General features: G+C 35.7%; 2 protein-coding genes across 5 annotated transcripts; one reads left to right on the plus strand and one right to left on the minus strand.

Moving 5' to 3' along the window:
* The first annotated feature begins 2,166 nt into the window (after positions 1–2,166).
* On the plus strand, positions 2,167–7,584 carry LOC113761447 (squalene synthase-like). 3 transcript variants are annotated; one of them, XM_027304440.1, is made up of 15 exons: positions 2,167–2,296; positions 2,490–2,692; positions 3,420–3,462; positions 3,572–3,661; positions 4,010–4,085; positions 4,292–4,361; positions 4,869–5,012; positions 5,137–5,241; positions 5,409–5,555; positions 5,956–6,031; positions 6,324–6,412; positions 6,967–7,058; positions 7,135–7,180; positions 7,259–7,328; positions 7,412–7,584. In XM_027304440.1, coding segments are annotated over exons 2-15 (1,245 nt in total). In that variant the 5' UTR covers positions 2,167–2,296; positions 2,490–2,497; the 3' UTR covers positions 7,414–7,584. The 3 variants fall into 3 exon arrangements, with proteins under 3 accessions (XP_027160241.1, XP_027160240.1, XP_027160242.1); XM_027304439.1 differs by having other exon boundaries at positions 2,494–2,692; XM_027304441.1 differs by having other exon boundaries at positions 2,497–2,692.
* Positions 7,585–8,110: 526 nt separating this feature from the next.
* On the minus strand, positions 8,111–14,107 carry LOC113761870 (SH3 domain-containing protein 2). Of its 2 annotated transcripts, XM_027305029.1 has the most exons (11): positions 13,760–14,107; positions 12,306–12,422; positions 11,736–11,805; positions 11,525–11,631; positions 10,777–10,821; positions 10,549–10,650; positions 9,199–9,399; positions 9,030–9,092; positions 8,765–8,914; positions 8,589–8,663; positions 8,111–8,438 (listed from the first exon to the last, which is right to left on the minus strand). In XM_027305029.1, the coding sequence occupies exons 1-11, from the start codon at positions 13,817–13,819 to the stop codon at positions 8,322–8,324; spliced, it is 1,107 nt and encodes a 368-aa protein (XP_027160830.1). In that variant the 5' UTR covers positions 13,820–14,107; the 3' UTR covers positions 8,111–8,321. The 2 variants fall into 2 exon arrangements, with proteins under 2 accessions (XP_027160830.1, XP_027160829.1); XM_027305028.1 differs by lacking the exon at positions 10,777–10,821 and having other exon boundaries at positions 11,480–11,631.
* Positions 14,108–15,168: the final 1,061 nt, after the last annotated feature.

The following is a 15,168-nucleotide window of genomic DNA, read 5'->3' on the forward strand; positions in this document are numbered from 1 at the left end:
ATATTTGAAGAGGTCACTGTAATTTAACCTTTCAAACGCTAAAGACTAAAGTTGATTTAAAAGCCCAAGTTGGCGTCTTTGTGACTCCGCTCTTTTATGAAGATTTCAAAGGCTTGTTGGTTTTTACAACCACATTATTTTTTCTTATTTTGGAGAAAATTGAGGTTTAGTCTTAAACAAGGTAATGATGAATCGATCCGTTTGGATTGCTATTTTCAATAATTTTTATAGAAAATTGTACTTAATGATTTGATGTTTACGAAATAAAAAAGTTATTAAAAAATATGTTCACGAAACTTATAAAAAATTTTTAGAAAAAAATTGCAATGCAAATAAGGCTTTTGGGGGGTTTTTTGTGGGTCAACTTCATGGTTTTAATTTATAATTTAAGGATTCGTCTATTTGGTATTGACACGTAATACAAAGTAGGTCATTCTTATTTTTATAAAAAAAAGTAAATTTCTTCGCAAAAATGTTACAATTTAGTAATTTTGCCAGTGAGTGATAATTTAAAAACTTGAATTGTGAGTTCAAATCTTCTTTCTATTATCAATGATGCTCTCCATGCAACCAAATATATTTAAAAAACTATTAAATTAAGATGACTATTCAAATTGAAAAGATATTTGTGCCACATAAGATAACTCATGATAACAATTCCTAGTCGATCAAACACAACGTAACAAGGTTTTTCTACGTTTAGTTTCTAATAAAATTTTGTAGTAACCACGAAGCCAAGCATATCCACATCGCGGCGCTACTTTCAGCACTTGGAAGCAAAATCTTGGATCAGAGTTGAAGCAACAAGAAAGAGAACAAACATATTATTTTAATAAGAGGATTCCAATAATTGTTCTAATTCTTAAGTAGTGTTTGGAACTAAGAAAAAGTAATTTACAGGGTGGCAGCAGCATTTCCTATTCAAAGATTAAACTATACAGATAAGATGTGAATTTTAATCATTACATAAACCAAATTTATTTGGATTGTGAAAAGAGTAAAAGTTCGATCAAAGGATATCAATTTTTTTTAAAATAATATTTCGCTTTCAGCATTTATTTTCCCCTTAAAATAAAGGTGACCACTTGGGTTCGAAGTGATTTGCGATAGTTGAGTCCTCTTCGGGGTAAAATTTACTCCGCACGCAAGTTTTGAAATAAAGGCTTTGCTACGACCCCCTATTTAGATCAAATCAATCAACTTTGAAGAACCTCTTGAATGCGGAGCGGGCAAGCGGCCAAACTCGACCTTAAATTTCAAGGTCGCATGACAAAGGAGGAAAATAACAGCTCGGGGACCGTCAAACAATTCAGCCTATTAAATAGTCGCATACAATGATAGCTGCGTCGTTCTACAACTGTCAAGTATGGCGGATTAATTTGATTTTGGCCCTTCAAGCAACAAAAAATTCTAATTGAGACTTGAATAATTATTTTTTTCCTTTAATAAGAATTCTATCTTTGCCCCTTGTTGTAGTCTGTCTAATGATTAATGTCTACAAGGTTTGCATAAACTACTCTTGGGTGAATTAAAATATCAATGGCAATTATATTCTGGAGTCCCCAAAACAAAACAAAATGATGAAATGGCTTGCTGTCTAAATAAGGGGGAAAAAAAACTATTATTCCCTAAAAAAATCTTTTATTGCAACTCAAACCCATTGATAATGGGTGAAAGGACTTGATTTCTTCATAAATTTTTTTTCCAATTCAAGCTCGTCGTAGTACTTTAGATGCAAAATTGTAAAAATCAAACTCAAGTTACAAGACAATCTAGACCAGAATTTCTCTGATCAGAGGTTAAAATTAATAATTTTTTACTTCTCGTGTACTCAATTGAAGTTTGTTGCTTCTCTAGAGGGCCAAAATTAAATAATGAAGTGTTTGTTGGCGTGACTATAGTATAGTAGGGGCTCCGTCTTTCCATTCCACTCTGTGTAGTGTATATTCTGGTGGGTAAGCGTTGCGTTCTGTCTTCAACGGGAATTTTTTTTTTTTTTTTTTTACTAAAGCACATTTTGACCTTTGAGTCTGACTTTGTCTTTGGCTTTTCCCACGTATCCTTCCCACCAGTCACTTGTCCGTAGCCTCAGTTGTATTCTTTTCCCGTTCAAATACCGAACGCACAAACTCACACAGTAGTGATAGTTTGTATATTTTGATTTTTGAGATCCATATAAATTAAGGCCTACCTTCCTCCCATTTTTTTTGCGTCTCTCCTTTTTCCTCAAACAATTGCTACGTACAACTCACGGCCATTCTCCAGACGCCTTCTAAGATCAACAAACCAAACGCGCGTGAGTTTCTCCTGAATTCTCACTCGTATCTTCGCCCTTGTTCCAAGTGTTTTCGCAATAGATTCACTGATTTTTTTTCTCTTGAATAATTTTCCTAGTTATTCCGATTTGGAACTAGTGCTGAGTCGTTACTTTTTGGATTGAGAAGAGATGAATTGCTTTATTTATTTGTTTATTTACATTTGGATTTAAGGCAGCAGAATGAGGAGTTTGGGAGCGATTTTGAAGCATCCAGATGATTTGTATCCGTTGATAAAGCTGAAGGTGGCTGTGATGCAAGCCGAGAAGCGGATCCCGCCGGAGCCGCACTGGGGATTCTGTTACTCCATGCTTCACAAGGTCTCCAGAAGCTTCGCTCTTGTCATCCAACAGCTCGACACCGATCTTCGTGACGCCGTACGCTCTCTTTCTCTCTACGTTTAAGCGTCTTCATTCTAGAGTTGATATCAATACTCGTACTATTAGGTTATTAGCAGCAGCAATTTTGTTTTTTAAGGTCCTTCTATGATTTAGTGGTTCATTTCATATGATGTCTTTCAGTTATATGTTACACTGCAAAACGGAAATGATTGCAGAGACTTTTGTTAGGAAGAGAAAAAAATGCACATATTTCCTTAATAAATGCCACTATAATTTTCTGATTGAAAGATAATGTCATTGAATATCAAGTGCTGAATGTAGCTACTTAGTTATTTGAGAATTAGCGATAAGTGCTAATTAATTTTCAGATCTGACTTTAGTTTCAAGTTGCTGTAAGTATTGACTGTAAATTTGATGATCTCACAAGCATGGATAATGTGATTCAGTGCGAATTTAGCTTTTTTTTTGTGGAATTAGATAGGAAGTTGAAGTAATTTTCATATCCGGTTTATGAACAAGTTTGCAGGACCTTTTTTTCCTTCTGTACAGTATTCTTTTTTTGTTTTTTGTTTTGTTTTTGGTTCAAATTGTTAATCAAACTATTTGTATAGGTGCTTCTTATTGTCATGAGTGGTGTTTATAGGGTAAAGAATGTTGAATCATCTGCATGATTTAGTGCAGAGTATATAGTGAGGATGCTTTTGCCTTATGTGTTGTTTTACTGATCATGTGTTTCCATCTGAATACTTCTTCATACTTGCAGATATGTGTCTTTTATTTGGTTCTCCGTGCACTCGACACTGTAGGTATGCTTGCTATGCATGATGGCTTTCTATTTTGTAAACTTTAATAAACTTTTTTTTTGTGGGGAAATATTACCATCTATAACAATCATTTCTTCTTCTTCTTGGACAGAGGATGATACAAACATTGCTACAGAGGTTAAAGTACCCATTCTAATGGCTTTTCATCGTCACATTTATGATCGTGAATGGCATTTTGCATGTGAGTTGTCTCAATCTCGACAGTTGAAGTGATTTTAAAACCATTATTATCCTCAAACTATCCCAGGATTTCTTGTTCGTCAATGTTAGTATGCTATGGTGTTTAGTGATTTATTCAGTTGGAAACACTGATTTCATTAAGTGCAAGAGGGATAATGAAAAAGCAAATTCAAAAAACCATAGAGAACCAAGTTGACCATTGATTCTTCAATTTTGTACTCCTGGCAAATGATTTTTTGTTTTGCTTAAAACCTTCAGACTGTAGGATTATGCTTTGTTGGTACTTGTTTTATGTACATTATCACCTTGTTTTAGATTGTTCAATTTATTTTTTTTTTCTAATTGTTAGGTGGTACAAAGGACTACAAAGTTCTGATGGACCAATTCCATCATGTTTCTACTGCCTTTTTGGAGCTTGGAAGCAGGTTTCACCTTCCCTACCATTTTCTTTATAATACTGTAAAGTTCTGAATTGGTACAAATGTACTGATTGCTTGTGTCATTTATGCACGAGAGATTATTTAATAAGATAACTATCTAATCTTTCTCATAATTTACATATTTGTTAACTTGAAGTTTCTTCAATGGATTTGATTCTTGCTTGAGATTTTATTGTTGTTACATTCTGCAGTTATCAGAAGGTAATTGAGGATATTACCATGAGAATGGGAGCTGGAATGGCAAAATTTATTTGCAAAGAGGTATGTGAAAACAATTGGGTGGGAGGTAATAGCATTGGTGGTATAACATGGTAACTTTATCAATCGATTTTCATTTGGAAAAGAGCTGATAGACTGTTGGATGTGTTGCTTCTGCCATGCATTTCTGCCAATTTCACCTCTCTCTTAACTGCTACCACTAATACTACTGACAATCTTTAGATATTTGAGAAATTTATGCTAAGCTCTTTAAATTAGAGATGACCTTGAACCGTAGATTATACTGCCTCATTTTAGGGAACTTACCAATAGATAGAGTAGAGATAGAGCATCCTAATTCTTGAAATCTCTAAGGTTTTATTGTTTTGCATTCCTAGTTTATTTTTTAGTAGAGAACACACGTGTATGGGACTGAATTTACTCTTCTAATTTGCATGCTGGTCGCAAAATGTATGTCTAGCTAATGATTGAGGATTACGATTTTGGCAAGAATGGAGACACAAGTATTTTATCAGGCTGACTCTTATATGTGATCCCTTTGTCTTGCAGGTGGAGACAACTGAAGACTATGATGAGTATTGTCATTATGTTGCTGGACTTGTGGGGTTAGGTTTATCAAACCTTTTCCACGCCTCTGGAAAAGAAGATATGGCCTCAGATTCCCTCTCAAATTCAATGGGTTTATTTTTACAGGTATTTGATTTGAAATTTTGTAGCAAGCAGCTTCGTCACTTAATCCTGCTCATTTTGAAGCTCATATATCTTTTTAATTTGGAAATATATTAGCCAACTTGAAAACTTTTGCATTAAATTTCAGAAAGTAAACATCATTAGGGACTATTTGGAGGACATAAATGAGATTCCGAAGTCACGCATGTTTTGGCCTCGGCAGATATGGAGCAAATATGTCAACAAACTTGAGGTACTGCTCCTCTGCGGTTTATTTTTTCTGTATCTCTTACTAGTCATCTTTTTTAATTCATGGCGTTTATGTAAAGTTGATTGTTTGACGCGAATTATATTGCTAAATATTTGGTAATCCGGTTGGATTCCTTTGTAATTGGCATCTCTATATGTTTTGATCTGCAGGACTTAAAGTACGAGGAGAACTCAGACAAGGCAGTGCAGTGCTTGAATGACATGGTTACAAATGCTCTAATGCATGCAGAAGATTGCCTCAAGTACATGTCTGCTTTGCGAGATCCTGCTATCTTCAAATTTTGTGCTATTCCACAGGTATAACCTTTTGTTAACCTGCTTGCTCTTGTATCCTGTTATTCATGTTTTCTTTGGTATGTAACTCATTTCTCACTCGAAATGGTGCATTGACTTTTGTCTTACTTGGCTTTTAACTGATACAAGAATGAAGAATTTACTTCTCTGATAAAGCAAATTGTGGCAAGGTTTCTTGCCATGTCTATGGTATTTTGCTGTGCATAGTAGATTGTGTTACGATGAGAACTTAGTTTGCATTAGATTCCAGGGGAGGAGGCTTCAAAAGCATATTAGGTAGAATTTTCTTTCAAAATATGCTTGTTACCAGATTAGAATGTAATGTTCATTAACTAATTACTCTGTTAGGAATTGTGATCTCATTTGACATTGTTGTTGTTTTCTTATTTTTTCTTCCCATCAGATCATGGCAATTGGGACATTAGCTTTGTGCTATAACAACATTGAAGTCTTCAGAGGTGTAGTGAAGATGAGGCGTGGTAAGTTTTATTTATTGGTATGGCTTGCTCATCCTGCTTCATCATATGGGACCATCTTACACCTCCAGACGAGCATTTTTGGTGCTTCTTTTCTGCTAAACATAATTGATTCTTGAAGAAATTACTGAATACAATTATTAGGATCTTATTTTTAGAAGAAAATTTTATTAGTATGGCATTGGACAAACCTTCCTACATTCTACAAGACCCAGATATGATTCTGTCAGACTAGTTTTGTTGCTGCTTATAACTTAACGAGTGAAGTGTATGTCCTTTTTTGGTTTATTTTCAGGTCTTACTGCTAAAGTTATTGACAGAACCAAATCAATGTCAGATGTTTATGGTGCCTTTTTTGATTTCTCCTGTATGCTGAAGTCTAAGGTATAACGCTTCATGATTGCTTTAGCAAGAATATATTCGGATTTGATACGAGAAATATGCTCAATTTTATAATTGATTCCTAGGTCCTAGTGACCTTTTGCTTGCAAGCAATGGATTAATAGTACCATTTCTTGTAAATAGATAGGCTAAGAAGAATCCTTTTATCATGACTATACATCTCACTTGGTCTGCATATTTTGTTTTATTTCAACATACTGGCATCAAGTACATGTGATGAAATGGTTTAAAATAGACTAAGAACAGATGAAAGCGAACTTGTCTTCTGAAGTCAATTTGAAGATGCACTGTCAGGCTGCGATAGGATAAAGTACCCTGTTATCTTTTCTGCACGGCATAATGAAGTGGTGAAATATCTCTAGGGATTATTATTATTATTAGTATTATTATGATGGAGTATCATCTTTCTGGGATTAAATGATGGGCTAATGTCAATTGCACTCCGCTTTTGATGGTTCTGCTTTCACTGTGTCAAGTTTTGTAACCAAAACAGTTGGAGATTGTTCTCTTAAAGCATTTTGCTGTATTTCTGCTAGGTTGATGACAATGATCCTAATGCTAAGAAAACCAAGAGCAGGCTAGAAGACATTCTGAAAATCTGCAGGGATTCTGGAACACTTAACAAAAGGTTTGTCAGCTATGGTGGTTTTTATCTGTAAACAATTGTTTCTAGAACAACAACTGAACTCTATGGGATTCACTAGGAAATCGTACGTACTCGGGAGTGAGCCCACATTCAACCCCACAATGGTAAGTGGTTATACTTTTATTCTTAAATCATGCTTATCTCGCATCAATTTTCTTCTTATGCTCCTTGTGCAAACGCAGATTCTCATATTCGTCGTTATGCTCGCTATTCTTCTTGCATATCTATCTGCAAACCGAGGAAATGACATGTGTAAGTTGTGTTGTTTAGGCTTTGTAATTAATGTGCCAAAAACATTCTAAGTTCATTGACTTGTAGTTTTGCATTTTATACAGGATCTGGCTTGACTCAGAAACCTGTCTCATTTGTTCAAGCAAGGATGTGCAGGATCTCTAGTACCATGTCGGTATCTTGATACTTGAATAGTTGAATCTACATTTGCGGCTGTAAATTACATTTTCCACAATTAATAATAAGTTAGTGGAAACTCTTGTTGATGGTACGGAAACATAACACATGCTAGGAAGAATTTTTTTTTTTTTTTTGAAAAAAAGAAACATAACAAACATAACCCAAGCTAGAATCCAACTTCCGGCATTTTTTTGATGGGTAATTTTATTTTCTAGTCCGTACATATTAGTTACGATTAATTGGAGACCGCAACAATTTCAGTAGATTTGAAATTCTCAGCAAAAGAATATAACCCAATGAAGAAAAATATATCGATTTTCATGCCCGACATTCTTCTAATTGTTACCGCCTATTGACGCGATTGGTGTCTTTCTTTATACATTTTTTGGGTCAAACTTCGAAGGCCATATAGCGCAGGTCAATGCGAAACGGCTCCCCCCAACTTCCCCCAACACGCACACAGGCGAACAGAGTAGTGTTAATACATCAACTGCAGAAAGTATAGGAAATTACGAACTGAGAATTAACGGATTTAACAAAATTGAATTGTATTACATATCAAAATCCAACAAAAAGAAAAAAAATTAAAGGAAAAGTGGGGTGAGAAACAGCACGCACCAACATCAATCAATAGACATGGGGATTGCTTTATATATGGGTAAAATGTATAAAGGGCAGGCAAGCGTTTCTCCCAAGTGGCTGCCTGCTTTGTATACGGGTAAAATGTATAAAGGGCAGGCAAACACGCACCAACATCAATCAATAGACACGAGGATGGATTCTAGAATAGCACTACACATAAGGGCTCGATGAAATCAAAAGCACGCAGATACTTCAGAAAACTTCAGCCACTTTGCTAGCAAGAACTCGTTCCCTTCTTTCAATATAACCGAAAGGAAACCAACCTGCCTTCCCTTTGCATTCTCCTTCAGCCCAACCATTATTTGAAACCTGTAGAAATGTTAGGAGAAAATGAATCATTTTGTGGATGAGCTAAAGAAATAAAGTTAACTAAAAGTGCATATCTCATTTGCTGGCGGCACAACTAATAACCCAATTGAAAATAGTAATCCAGGCAAATGAGAGGGGTTAACGAAAAACCTTTCGAACAACAACATATTCTCCAATTGACAAGTTAAGCTCCACGTCAGATTCAGCATGATAGGAGTACATGACCTATCAAAATTAGCCAGCAGAGAACGTAGAAAGTGAATAACCATTTCAAGGGATACTGCCTTTGCATTTCAAATTGGAAGGGTTGACAGTCATCGACTTACTTCCCCAAGAAAGTAACCTGTGCCATTACTTGACCCATTTTGCGCTGGGGAGGTAGACACGTCATTTGCTTCTTCATAGGAAGGAGGTGGTGGTACATTGTCTACATGTGGAGTAGGAGCTGCTTCAATCCGTTGGCGCTCTGATATCATCTGACTCATAAAACAAATGGAATGCCCTATTATAATCAGATAGAAATGCTAAAAACTTTCCTAGAACTGAATACCTTTTCACTGACCAATGACAGGTAAAACACAATACACATACCTCACTTTCTAACTGATCCAGTATTTGAAGAACTCTCTGGTGGTAAGCACGTTCAGATTCAACCTAAACGTACAAATGGATACAAACCAAAGACAAATTTTAGTTGTAAATTTTTATAATATGTAAAGAAACATGGAATTCTTGGAGTTAGGAAACAATGTTTCATTACCATGGAGATCAGACGCTGGAGCGTCAGTCTTTGTTGTTGAGCTTCAACAGCAGCCATAGCTGCAGCAGCTTCCTTTCCCAATGTAGCTGTATTTGACTTCAGATCTTGCAACTTTGATTCAGCAGCTTCAAGTTTCAGAAGCATGTCAGGATTACCTGTTCCTTCTCTGACTTTTGCTTGTCGCCTGGAAACTTCAACAGCCTATCTAAGTTAAAAGCAAAACAAAAATTAAAATCGTTTTGGCAGGAAATACGTAATTTTTTTTTGGGGTCCTGTAGAGCTTTTGTGTATGCAAATGGCAAGTCTGTATATCAAAACCCAGTAGCATCTTCACTTCCTCAAATACTCCTAGTGAATTTAAAATATACAGGTGATGTACATGATTTCTCTTACCATCCCATTCATCCCTCCAAAGATTAGCAGCCATAATGGCTTGTCTATAAATAAAAGAGGAGGTTGGTATCTTCTTTTCTTGGGATAAGCAACTGAATTTCAATAGCAAAGTAAAGCTACTTCTGGTGCCAATGTAGATGCGAAAGTCAAATGATTACTATTGTTTTACAAGATTGTTAGGGGTACAAGAGGATTATATTTACATGCTAGGTAATGCCAATTGAGCTTCCAGACTGTTGGTTAGAAAATTGGGATGGATGGAATTAAAAATTGAAGGGTATCAATATCCTCAACCAAGTAGTTCAGACATCCAATAATGCCATCCATTTCATTAGGTAGGAAACAAAAGAGAAAACAATATGCTCCACCAACACGACAGACTTTCTAATTGTTTGGCCCAATGGAATAAGTTCGGGAACTGATGTGTTCCATATTGATTTTCAGGGGACAAGGGGAGAAGACTCAAAGCTTCAAGCACTTTCTTGCAATTAAACCCTGCAATCAATCATCTGAACTCCTCTCTCATTGCATTAGATCACCTTGAATTTTTGTTGAAAATAAATTTCCAACCTAACCCAGGACTAAAATGGCCAACAACTTCAAATTTGCAGATGGAAAAGCTCCAAATGAAGATTATGACCAAAATATTACATGATAACTTCAATATCTAACCCACTAAGAATAATCAAAATCATGAGTCTTGCTGTGATGAGGGCTTGGTTAACTATTGATTATATCAACACCTATAATATGCTAGCAAGGCGGAAAACACAAGATTTGAAATCTTCATTTTAGTTCATCTACAGAAAACATGAAACAAGCTACTTCTTTTCATTGTTAATTGCCTTCAGCTTTAGATCATGAATTCCAATTAAAATAATTCTGGACTTTCTTTTTTTTTTTTTTTAAATAATGAAATAAATACAAACTATTTGCACCCAAAGTATTTTCAAATACCTGAGCTTCAGCCTCTTGTCGCATTCTGTCGTATCGTTGAGCCAGATGTCGAGCATCTTCTAATGGAGCTCCCATTACCATTGCTCGCAAAGGTTCTGCAACCTGGAAATCAGGATATTTTAAGCACTTTGTTTTCAAGGACAAGTATTGCCAAACAACCAAAAACAAAACTTTATCTGTTGACAGAAAGACAGAATCTATGTTTACATATAATAATTTTCAAAGAACCTGTGTGCCAAAAGCTTTCAATAGATTGCCTCGCTCTTTCTCCATTTCTGCACGAGCTCTTGCAAACGCCGAGAGGTCACTGGACCACAGCATTTTATGTGTTGCCTTCATAAAATTCAATACATCACTGGTCTATAGACTTCGATGACAATGTTACATGAGTTTGCGGAATATTTGCATGAAATGACTAAGCTTAATTCTTCCAATCATTTTAATTACCTCAATATTATTATATGTAGAGAGCAATTATGATTACAAGATACCCCATAATACCATGTAACAGCAAAATCCTGAGTCTATGCCATGAGATGTTTTTAAGTTAAGCAATTAAACTTTTTTAACCAACCTTAATATTTTTCTACAATTGTTATATAGAACGCAAGTTCTCAGATCAGTCAAATAGTCTAAAGCAATCAATAGACTATCAGCAACAATAATACAGGTTAACAGCTCAAAAACCTGAAAAACTAATGTTGGAAAATGAAAACAAACAGTGTAAATTCACAAGATTTGAATCTATGTTATACAGGACAATGGCAACAGCAGGTACTAAGATCCCATGTTCTGCTCAATTTTCCTATATTCTGGATCCAAGCAAGACACTCATAGATTGTGAGAGCATCTAGCCACTTGCAAGAGATATGCTTGGTAAGGAGGTTAACATTCAAGAATCTATGTTTACATATAATAATTTTCAAAGAACCTGTGTGCCAAAAGCTTTCAATAGATTGCCTCGCTCTTTCTCCATTTCTGCACGAGCTCTTGCAAAATTCAATGCAGCTTTTGACAATGTACTACCACTTGTACATGTATTTTCAACACCATATTTCCTGCTATCTTCAGACAACTTGGTTCCTATGCAAAGAAACACACACAAAGAAAGTATGAATAATAAGTTACTTTATATGTAGTTAAATGTAAACAACAAAAATTGAGCCATTAAAGCTTCAAAAAATTACCTATTTCAACTTGTTTGGACCCTGCAACAATGTAACCTTCAACACCACGAACAATATCCCTTTGGAAATGCTGACCAAAAGGATTGAAACAAATCAAAACCAATAGCTGAAGAAAATTAGAACAAGACCCAATACAGCTTATGAACCAAGATAAAGATCATGCAACTACTTTAGTAGTACCCCTACCAGCATGGACCTCAAAGCAGCCAGTTGAAGAACAAAAGGTTAATCATGGTACTGCTTATTAAATTCAAAACCAAGATAAAGCTTTACTTGCACTCATAGCAGCTAGCTGAAGAACAAAAGGCTAATCATGAAACCAATTTTCAGAACTAGTTCCAAAGGTCATATCCTCAGTAGTAGGTCATAAGCAATTTTATCTACTTAAAAATAAGAGCATGCAAAGAGCCCGAACAAAGTAATTATGGTGCTAACAGAAAATTGGAAGGAACATACATGCCTGGAGGAACTATCTCCAAGAATTCATAGGCTATCTCTTCCTAATACAATATTTTAACAGATAAAGAGGAGATGATGAAGGAAATGTATATACATGGGAGGGCAAACAACCTTGGCAGCACGGGTGGAAATGTAGAGCTTCTCAAGCTTCTGATGCTGCTGCAGTTCAGCTTCATCAGTCACAACACTATCTGATGCTCCATATCCACCAAACTGCTTCAGGACAGCCTGAAATACATCTCAATTAGAAGTCCTGAACGTGTATTGTTTCTACAGCTAGAGATCACAAAAGAATTCTCAGCAAACACTGGCATCAAACTAATAGAAGAACATGCTGAAATAGTTTGTAAACTACTAAAGAAAACATGTGGAATGATTTAAAAATAAATAAATAAATTTCTACAGTCAAAACTGATGAATTCGAAGTAAGAGACATCCAGCCTTTGTTTAGTTCCCTTGGTCAATCCAATTAATTTGGAATTGAAGTTCATCTGGTTTGTGACCATTACCATCCAAAGATTTTGTAACGTCCATTTGAAACGCAGAAGAATCTCATGGACCAATTTTTTTTTTCATGCACATTATTTGATACCAACGCACTGAAAGCTATGACCTGACCTCCAATGCCTGTTTGATTTTAATTTCCTTTGCCTCCTCCACCTTTCCTCTTCATTTATCCATCATCATGATTATCTTCCTTTAGGTTCTTAGCCAGTTTCTATTCCTTTTACTGAGGAATTAAGCTCGATAGCTCTTTCTATATGCTCATGCATGCAGAAGCATTTGGAAATGTAGATAATTTGTTTGTCAGAAGGATTACCCTCTCAGCCACAGATAGAATGAAGTAAGTTTATAATGCAGCAACAAGATCAATAACTTCCTCAGTTTAAATTGATAGGTTAAAAAGAACTCCCCCAGCTGTTTCAATTGCTCCACATGCCTTTCAAGTTTTTAAATAAGAATTGCTCATAAGCTCTTGCTGTGAGCCTAGTTAACTCTATTTTGTAACTGAAAAATATACTTCCATTCCTCGAATTCATCACTGACTTGAACTCTGAATAGGACTACACGAATGAGAGTTTTAGATAGGAAGTTGATAAATTATTGTGAACAGTAAGCTATAAAGAAATTAAAGTGCGGAACATTGTTAAATATGTCCACACTTGATGCACGCATATCAAATCATGCTGCAGTCTAAAACGAACGAACAACAGCATCCGGCATTTACGGTTTAATCAGGTCTCCATAGATGCATCTGATGCAAATTACTTGGACGTTAAACCAGCAGAGAGAGCATATATTTAAAAAATGTTGAACCTAGACTAAAGCTGTCAAAATAACAAGCAGAATTAATTGATTTCCAATAATAACGAAATTAACGGAATAGCCGCGATTCAACAAATAAAAAGGAGATCTTCAAGCAAAACAATGAATGAAAGGTTAACAATCCTTGCAGATCTCAACGATTAACTGCAATTTTGTTACAGCTTCATCTAATCGAGTTCGTTTGAGACGAAAGTAAAAGCTAATCGTTGTATGCAAATATAAGAGGAGAGAGAGACTGCCTGCTGTTGTCGAGCGACTTGTTCTCGAAGCCTGGTGGCTTGTTTTCTGATCGCTTCCATTTTTTGGAGAACAGATATGCCTCTGAATTTTGAAATTTTGAGATAGAGCGAGGGATATATAGAGATTATCTATGATCAGTGGAGTTTTTGTTTTTGTCGGAAAGACGAAGAAAGAGGAGATAGGAGCGGATTTGAGAGCACGTCGGAGGAGTCGCCGGAGACTTTGTTCCGCGCCGTCCAACAACGGCAGGAAATGCGTCGAAGAAATGTGAATCGATGGCTTTAGGAACTAAAAGTTTAATAGCTGCTTTTCAAATTTTTAAAAACAACTCCAGAGAAACGAGTGAAAGCGGAATGAAAAGACGATGCAATTGCTCTTTGTGCTATTCTTGCTATATATAGTAGCTTCTCGATGAACGGCCTCCACGACAGCATTAAACTGATTTGCAAAAAAACCCCTCTTCTTCTTCTTTTTAAATAAAGGCGCATTAAAGAAGTCAATCTAAGAATGGCAACACTGCTTATATATATTAGCTTCTCGGTGGTATTTTAGCTTCTCCAATTTGCAAAAAGACCTCTCTTATTCTTTTTTTCAAATACCATGCATCAAAGAAGTCAATCCTAGAAATGGCAATATGGCGGGTGCACGCAGGGGGTTTAATATGGTGAGGAAAATGCAAAGCATATTTGGCGAGGGGACAAGGAGAGATTTTTTCTCCTTGCTTTAAATAGGATAGAAGACGGAGTTAGATATCTGGTCCCATTTTCACGTCACTTTCACTTTAAACGTCTTGCACAACAACGTTTTAGCTTCTCTAATTTGCAAAAAGACCGTCTTCCTCTTCTTTTCGAATAACAACACATCAAAAAAGTCAATCCTAAGGATGGTAATGATTGCTACATATTGGTTTCTCCATGAACATCCTCCATACAGTGTTTTAGCTTCTCCAATTTGCACAAAAAAAAAACCCTCTTCTTCTTCTTTGTGAATAACAAGACATCAAAAAAGTCAATTTTAAGAATGGCAATAGAGCGAGTGCACGCAAGAGTTCAACGGGGCAGGAGAAATGCAAAACATTGGGGGAAGGAGTACGAGGAGATTCTCTATCCCCGCTTTAAAAGGGATGGATGGTGGGGCAAGATATCTTGTTCCATCCTCGCACCACTCCTGCCTTAATTTAATATTATATATATAATATAAAATACATAATATAATATAATTAAATATATGTAATATAAAATGAAGAATATGATATTTTCTTAAATAAAAAGAATATGATAAAATTGGCCCAACGTGGCCCTTTACTTAGCTGCGCCCTTGAAAAGAAGGATATTGAAAATTTTCATCAAGAATGATCTTTATATGAATGCCTTTGCTCTGTTTTGATGTCTAAGAGTAGGAGTTAACA

Source organism: Coffea eugenioides, chromosome 2 (assembly GCF_003713205.1).
Source record: "Coffea eugenioides isolate CCC68of chromosome 2, Ceug_1.0, whole genome shotgun sequence".
In the NCBI taxonomy this organism is placed as follows: Eukaryota; Viridiplantae; Streptophyta; class Magnoliopsida; order Gentianales; family Rubiaceae; genus Coffea; species Coffea eugenioides.

What these genes read in the sequence shown, in the direction of transcription:
- LOC113761447 (XM_027304440.1), top strand. Translation starts at nt 2,498, where the DNA reads ATGAGGAGTTTGGGAGCGATTTTGAAGCATCCAGATGATTTGTATCCG. An exon ending in TCGTGAATGGCATTTTGCAT is followed by an intron (nt 3,662 to 4,009) that starts GTGAGTTGTCTC and finishes TCTAATTGTTAG; the next exon opens with GTGGTACAAAGGACTACAAA. An exon ending in CAAAATTTATTTGCAAAGAG is followed by an intron (nt 4,362 to 4,868) that starts GTATGTGAAAAC and finishes TTTGTCTTGCAG; the next exon opens with GTGGAGACAACTGAAGACTA.
- LOC113761870 (XM_027305029.1), bottom strand. Translation starts at nt 13,819, where the DNA reads ATGGAAGCGATCAGAAAACAAGCCACCAGGCTTCGAGAACAAGTCGCT. An exon ending in TTTCCACCCGTGCTGCCAAG is followed by an intron (nt 11,806 to 12,305) that starts GTTGTTTGCCCT and finishes CCTTTTGGTCAG; the next exon opens with CATTTCCAAAGGGATATTGT. An exon ending in TGAAAGCTTTTGGCACACAG is followed by an intron (nt 10,651 to 10,776) that starts GTTCTTTGAAAA and finishes CCTGATTTCCAG; the next exon opens with GTTGCAGAACCTTTGCGAGC.